The following is a 7,492-nucleotide window of genomic DNA, read 5'->3' as shown; positions in this document are numbered from 1 at the left end:
TGGGTTGCGCAGCGGCACGATTACAATGTAGTTATTTTTTTCATTAATTTTCCACTTGTAAATTGCTCTTGCACCACGGAGATTAAATGTCACTAAATTAAACATCTCTTCGTAGTCACCAGAGTCGCCTTATTTGGGGAGAATATTTAAATGAGGAACTTCGCGCTTACTTCCACTGCGGATTGTGTATCTCCACACCCTTCCCTTCTAAGAAATTAAAACCACGACCAGAACAAACAACCAATTTCCCAGCCGAACTGCCTACCATCGATTCTGAATAAAATACAAGGATCAAGTCGCGGACCTCAGCGATCACCATGGTCCCTCCCTCTCCAACCCAAACCCAACACCTCAGTAAATCCTGAAACAACCCTCCCCCCATCTCCACAACCTGGTATGAATAGGAACGGTCCCCCGAAAGGGGGTTCCACATCGGGTCGCTCTGAACGAGATTATGGACTGTCTAGGACGGAGAGCAACTCGCTAAGTGCCACCTCGAGTGCCGGGTATGCCTCCTCACGAGAGCGACGTGCTGGCGGATACGGGGGTTTCTATGATGGCGGTTCCGCAGCGTCAACATCTTCGCTACACAGTTTTGAACAGCCATTCCGGACCCCGTCTTCTCGCTCGCGGCAATATGATGTCGATACGGGGCCCATGTGGAATAATGGTGGCAGGGATGACGCGACGTATGGCTATGGTGGCAGGCATTGGGTTAGGAAGAAGTCCGATGCTACATCTACGAGGAGTGGTCCGCAGCCGATTGAGGGTTGGTTTGACTTTCCAAGGTTACCCGCAAAGGACTACGCTGGGGATCTAAGAGGCTTCTAATAAGGTTGTTCATGGGGCTGACTTTGCTTTTGATATAGATATCCTCCGAATGATCGAGCAGGAATGGAACTTCATGGCGACTGATGATTGTATCCCGGTCCAGGTGGGCCTTCAGCTGATGGACTCGAGCACGCTTGGGAAGGCGGATCGAGAGCCGGATTTTATACGGGTGCATAAACAGATACAAAGGTCGTTGAAGTCGGTCGTTAATGGTTTGTTGGATCCTAAACTTCACGCAGTATAACTATGGGAGCGTAATTGCTAAGGTTCTCCATTTTAGAACATCACCAGGGGTTTAATAGCTCTATCGGAACGTACCATACTATCCAGTCCAGCATCCAAAGTTCCCAAAATCGCATTCGAACGCTGAAAGGGGCTCTGCTTGAAGCGAAAGAAGGTTTACTTACGACGAAGCCAGAACTAAAGGGGCTCGCTACGGCGTCGCAGAACTACGACGATATACTACAATTATTTGGCCAGATTGAGAATATACAGTCTCTACCAGAGAAGCTCGAGGCGCGCATAACGGAAAAGAGATTCATTGCAGCGGTGGAAATACTCCAGGATGCCCTACGTCTAGTACATCGACCGGAACTCGACAACATCGGAGGCCTTGGCGATCTACGGACATACTTCACCAACCAGGAATTGTCATTGACAGATATCCTAGTTGAAGAGCTGCATGATCACCTATATCTAAAGTCTCCGTATTGTCAGGATCGCTGGAAGTTGGCAAACGGAGACGAGGCGAAGGACGGTTCAAAGCCAACCGTTTTAAGTGCTGCTTCAAATTGGGAAAAACCAGTTTACAATTACCTAGCCAATTTAGATGCGCCGGTTCCCGTTACGGAGGATGCCTCTCGTAGTCCGGAGGCCGATACCTTCCACTATATCCGCGTGCTCATTGAGGCGTTCAACAAAATGGGCAATCTTGAGGTTGCTGTTGATCGGATCGAGCAGAGGCTTCCAGTGGAACTCTTTGCTGTCGTTGATAAAACAAGTGCCGAAGTCGCTGCTCGCCACCCAGAGCATAGGCGTAATGCACCGACGCGAGACGGTAAAATGTACGGAATCCCAACGGAGCTGGGCGGAGACCGCGGATACGTGCTGTCTGAGTTCATGTGGAACCTTTATGCAAAGTTTGAGGCCATTGCTGAAGGCCATCGCATCGTGCATGAGGTCGTTGCTGGGATTGTGGAAAGAGAAGGCATTCGAAAATCCGGATCACTTACGAGTGGTTTCAAAGAGCTGTGGAAGTTGTATCAAAGTGAGGTTCGTTGTTTTCCATTCCACAATGATGACGGTACCTGTCTGAACTTTACAAAATTTCTAGATACGGTCCCTATTGCACGATTACCTCGCTACAGATGGAGAAATCAGCTATAGGTCTCCCGCGAATATTTCTGATGAAAAATATACACACACCTCTAACAAAAGAGATAAAACGAAGGTCTGTCAGACTTGTTCCACCTTACATCGGATATGCTAACAGTCAGCACAGAAAATGTTTAAACTCTCTGAGGTGGATCAAAAGTCATCGGAAATGAAGGCAGAGCAAGCCGACTTGGAAGAGATCCTGAGATCCTCAGTTCCCGGTCTTGTGTCCAAATCTCGCCAGAAGGCTTCTGTAACCGATTTGTCACATTTAAGACAAGAAAGCTCCGGAACGGGACATACGCTCCTCATCGAACCCAGTGTTTTCAATATGAGCCTGCTTCTACCGCCTTCACTGTCGTTCATTCAACGATTAAAGGATATCGTCCCTCTGAATTCTGACATCATCATAAGCACTCTTACGTCCTTTCTCGACGACTTCCTCATCAACGTGTTCCAGCCCCAGCTGGATGAAGCCGTGAGTGACCTCTGCGCTCAAACGTTCGTTGCACTGGATGCATTCACGGAAGATCCGCATTGGACAAGAGTTTCGCCAAGGCCTATATTCAAGGTATGTAATTTGAATTTTGGGCTATATTTACCTTGTTATCTGACTTTTGTTGTAGGGGACAATTGTTTTCATGGAGCTCGTCAAAACATTTAGTAAAATGCTCGATAGTATTCCGTATGACCAGGCATTTACCCAACTGGTCATCAACCAAATTGTTACTTACTATGATAAATGCTGTGGCTGGTACAAAGGTACGAATCCGTCTCTTGATAGTATGTGAATAAGTTCTAACATGTTATCAAGCACTGGTTACCCGCATGTCTCCTCGTCATCCTGGGGGAACACATGTGAAAGCAGCAGCAGCGTATGCAGAATCTGGCGATATTCGAGAAACTGCAGCGGAGTTGTGGCAGTGTTTTGCCGATAGACGACAAGTACTAATTACCAAAGTATGTGCCCTCAAAATGTGATAGATTTCCAGCGAACATTCAACTAATATTCACCATCAGGAAATTGATCTCTTAATTCAACACACAAGCGAAACTCCTCTTGAGCCGTACGACATCGTTTCGGACCCAAAAACCGTCATCTCCCTCTCCCTCCTTTACAACAGCATGGTACGTATAAAATCTCACAAAACTTACAATGAAACATTTTCTCATAAACCTTAACAGCGATGGCTCGTCAGCAGTCTCTCTCGCCTCCGCCATATAACAACCTACCAAACGGACTCCAGCCAGCCTAAATCCTCCAGCCGAATGCCCCCCACACGCCGCTGGACCTTCGTAGCGTCCATGAAATCCAAACGTGACAGCCCCAGCAACGCCATTCACCTCCCCATGACCCAAGAGTCCGTCGTCGGCTTCGACAACACGCTAGAGTCGCTACGGCACCTGGCCCTAACCGCCCTGCTAACCCTCCACATCGACATCCGCTGCGGTGCCATCCACATGGTCACCAGCAGCCTGTCCAGTAACATCCCCTATTCCGCAGAACCAACCAGCCCGGTCTCCAGCGCGAGCATCGCAGAGTGGAAACACATCTTATCCACTCCCCCATCCTCCGCATCGCCTGAAATCATAGAACTGAACAATGACCTGATATCCTTCGACGCGAACATAGCAAACTACCTCGGTCCCAGCGAATGCCGCTTCATAACATCCGGTCTGGCACAGTTGATAGACCGCGCCTTCGTCTCCGGGACACGCTTCATCGGCGCAATGAACAACAACGGGGCCATACGCTTGCAACTCGACGTGCTAGTCCTGCAACAGAACCTGAGAAATATCATCATCCACCCTCCCCCATCCCCACCCTCACTCTCACTCTCACCCTCACCCTCACCTTCTACCTCACTATCAAAACCAACCTCAGCTGCATCCGAAGACACTAAAACTGAAAAGCAACAGGAGGAGAAGGGCGCAGAAGAGATAATCGCCCTTCCCCGCTCGGCCAAGTTTCTGGACTGGTTCCTCGAGGGCGCAGATAAAGCTGTCGAGCACGCGCAGGCCGAGAGGGAAGAGTTTAAGAACCGCGGCAGCGATAAGGCGCTGCAGGCGGGGAACGGGGAGCCGTTTACGTACGAGGAGCTGAAGGTGTTGGTTGAGTTGTGCTTTTCGGCCATGCTGAAAGGTCCTGAGGGGCGGCGGGGGAGCCGGGAGGATTTTTTGGCCGCGAAGAGAGGGAGTTGGGATGCGTTGTTGAGGTTGAGTGAGACTATGTGGGATTCGTAGTTTGGGGCGAAACAGAGAGTTGCGATTTGCACGCCTATCGTCCTTGTTTCTTTTTCCTTTCCTTTTTTCCTTTTATCCTCTCTGGATTTGAGAATTCTTTTCTTCTTCTTCTTCTTCTTCTTCTTAGCCCTTTTGGGACACGGTGGACGGTGGCGGTATATCATGCCATCTCGTTCCACTTAAGTTTTTCCCAGTGTATAGCAAATATCCAGTGCGTGTCTGTCCTGTCAGAACCTCTCTCCTCCAGCCGCCCGGGGGTTTTCCCTCCATTGCTAATCCCCACTCCACTCCACGAAAGGGGGAAGGGGATGGGAAATATGTAATTCCATAATTCCATAGACCATAGACGGCACGAAGGGAATATCGAAACTATCATTTTTTGAAATACTAAATAATAAACCCAGCCGCCGCCCTCTTCGTGCAAAATACAAAGGCGGGGTTCACTGAGCTAAAATCGAAGGTAGAGAAACCCATCATATCTGAAAACACTTGTTTCCTCCCCCCCCACACTCTGCCAACTAGATCCGTACACCTAAAATAAATTACCCCCTGCATTATCATCAATCAAATCAAGATCATCCGAAGCAACCTAAACTCAACCCAACCCACCCCCAAACCGTCCTATTATAATCGTCGCATATGGCATGGTGGCGGATGAGAGGGAACTAAAGCGTAATGATGACATTGATTGCAATCTGCATACTATTATTAACAGCGTATATATATATTCAAATCTGTGTTTCTTCCGACCCAATTTCTCCACCTTCAAGGGAGAGCAAGCAAGAGCAAAGAAAGCAACATCATGTTGACAGGGGGGTTCATCAAAATTGGCATTTCAATAGTTTTGTTTGAAAAGAGAGAGAAAACAAATCACTCCATCAGTGAAAAGGGAAGAAGATGGAGGTGTCAAGGCACGCAAGCGAGTTAAAACAAGCATATCATCAAACCAGAAACACTGAAAGACAGTTACATCCCATTATCCCAGCCGTGTGAAAGAAGAAAGAGTAAAAGAAGAAGTTTCAAAAGAAAGAAAGAAAAGGAAAAGAAAAAAGAAAACAGACAAATTATATGTATAAAGAAAAGAAGGGAAAGAAAAGGTGAAAAAAGCTGAAAAAGGCGACCCTCAACAAGACAATACACAAGCAAACCAGACCAGGCAGGAATAAGTAAAACCCCATAGAGAAAAAGATAAAAAAAAAAAGATATCACAGAAGAAAGAAAAAAAGAAGAAAGAATAGGAAAACGGCAGAACAAACAAGGGAATATAAAAAGGATTTTTTAAAAAGGGAAAAAAAAAAAAAAAAAAATTCAAACCAAACCAAATCAAACTCCCACCAATCCCGTAGGTCTACATGGCCTCCTGCTGCTGCACCTGCTGCCCCTGCCCGGCCTCCCCCTGCCCATCATCAACCTCCACCATGCCCAACCCCTTCTCATCAACCTCATAATCCTCAAACTCCAACCCGGCCTCCTTACACCTCATCATCCACTTCGCCGCCACCTCGCCACGCCGATTCACCTCCTCCTTTAACTTCGTGTTTTGCGCACCGATCTCCGCCAGCGCATGGTTTGTAGTCATATTCGCCGTATCCCACCGCGCAGCCATGTCCTTTGTCTCCTCCTGCAACTTGCTGATGTAGTGTATGGCGCGCTGGAGGATGGAGCCCTTGGCCTTTTCGCAGCCGGGGACCATCTTGGCGATTTCATTGATTCCTTCATTTATTGTTTCGCGGCGGCGGCGTTCGACTGGACATACACGTTAGAGTGCAAGGGAAAGAGTATCACGGAGATAAGCCACTCACCCTCTTTATGATTATTCTTCCGAATGGTGTGCCACTCCGCCGATCCCACTGTCGGCTTTGGATTGATGTTCTGCGCTTCCCTGGCCGCATAGACAGCGGCCGCAGTCGAGTGGCCATGCACATTGACATTTCCCATGGGCACCTGGGCAACATTAACATTAACGTCATCGTGGCCAAACGTAAGGCCGTGCGCAAGGGCTGCGGCGTTGCTCTCGAAACTAGGGCCGGGGGGTGGGTATTTGGACTCCGAGCCGTGGGCGGCTAGAGCAGCCTTTGCGGTCATGGCGTTGTCGTCGGCTACGGAGACGGAGACGCCATTTTGGTTTCCGACGTGTTGGAGGAGCTGTTGGTCGATTTGGGATAGTTCGGTTGTGTTGGGGAGGCCGTGGTCGAAAGCTGCAATCCAGTCAGTATATAAGAAACTATAGATCTCTCTCTCTGTATATGTATATACGATGGTATGCACCCTGGAGATTGCCATTCGAGTTCTGCCCGTGTGACGAGCGTGTCAGACGCTGCCCGTCGCCGGCGTCCATCATCTCGCGCTTGCGCTTGTTCGAGCCCGTCGAGGCGTCCGTAGAAGGCAACTGCTGATCGGACATGGCGCGTTGGGGTCGATCCTTCCGGAACTAGAGTCCGAGCATCAGCCATCGTTGCACAGCAAACAAACAGGAAGGAACGCTGAAGTAAGCAAGATATGTTCCGAGGAAAGAGCTCCTGCCAGGTCACGCGACAAAAGAAAGAGAGAGACAAGATGGAAGGACCATGACTAATAACGGGGCTGAGAGAAGGGAACGAAGCAGCTGATTCGCTGCGAAGACGCGCACACACACAACCATAGACGACTAGAGACGACTAGAGACGACTAGAGACAAATATGCTGCAGGAGGGATGACACGTTTCTCTCTCAGAAAACAACAGGTGGGGGATCGTGTGCGGTCGCGGGGTCCATCCACACTCCGCAATTCTGCCCGCTGTGCGACGCAGCAGCAGTGGCGAGAGACAGCTACAGGAAGCAGAGAGCGACGAATGAAAGCGCTAAGCTGCAGAGGCAGGTCTGGGGGAGGAGGAGAATAGAAACCCAACCCCGGTGCAGATTGTGTCGTGCAACCCACGTAGTCGAGGTCTGGGGAACGAACGAACCAAAACATCGAAATAGAGACAAAAGCCTGGGCACACAACGTAGCGCGCGCGCGAAAGATAGAGAGAGAGAAGGAGAGAGAGAGAGAGAGAGAGAGAGA

General features: G+C 49.2%; 2 protein-coding genes across 2 annotated transcripts; one reads left to right on the top strand and one right to left on the bottom strand.

The window, feature by feature from the left end:
• Window positions 1–396: 396 nt before the first annotated feature.
• On the top strand, window positions 397–4,449 carry PADG_05819 (uncharacterized protein; the record flags this gene model as incomplete). Its single annotated transcript, XM_010762924.1, has 9 exons — window positions 397–769; window positions 870–1,043; window positions 1,112–2,103; window positions 2,165–2,281; window positions 2,333–2,776; window positions 2,832–2,967; window positions 3,020–3,165; window positions 3,226–3,333; window positions 3,391–4,449. The coding sequence occupies 9 exons, from the start codon at window positions 397–399 to the stop codon at window positions 4,447–4,449; spliced, it is 3,549 nt and encodes a 1,182-aa protein (XP_010761226.1).
• A 1,348-nt stretch (window positions 4,450–5,797) lies between these two features.
• On the bottom strand, window positions 5,798–6,853 carry PADG_05818 (uncharacterized protein; the record flags this gene model as incomplete). Its single annotated transcript, XM_010763120.1, has 3 exons — window positions 5,798–6,195; window positions 6,252–6,647; window positions 6,706–6,853. The coding sequence occupies 3 exons, from the start codon at window positions 6,851–6,853 to the stop codon at window positions 5,798–5,800; spliced, it is 942 nt and encodes a 313-aa protein (XP_010761422.1).
• Window positions 6,854–7,492: the final 639 nt, after the last annotated feature.

This window comes from Paracoccidioides brasiliensis (genome assembly GCF_000150735.1).
Source record: "Paracoccidioides brasiliensis Pb18 unplaced genomic scaffold supercont2.7, whole genome shotgun sequence".
NCBI classification, from domain to species: Eukaryota; Fungi; Ascomycota; class Eurotiomycetes; order Onygenales; family Ajellomycetaceae; genus Paracoccidioides; species Paracoccidioides brasiliensis.
Note: the sequence above shows the minus strand (reverse complement) of the source record. Positions and strands in the feature narration are given on the sequence as shown.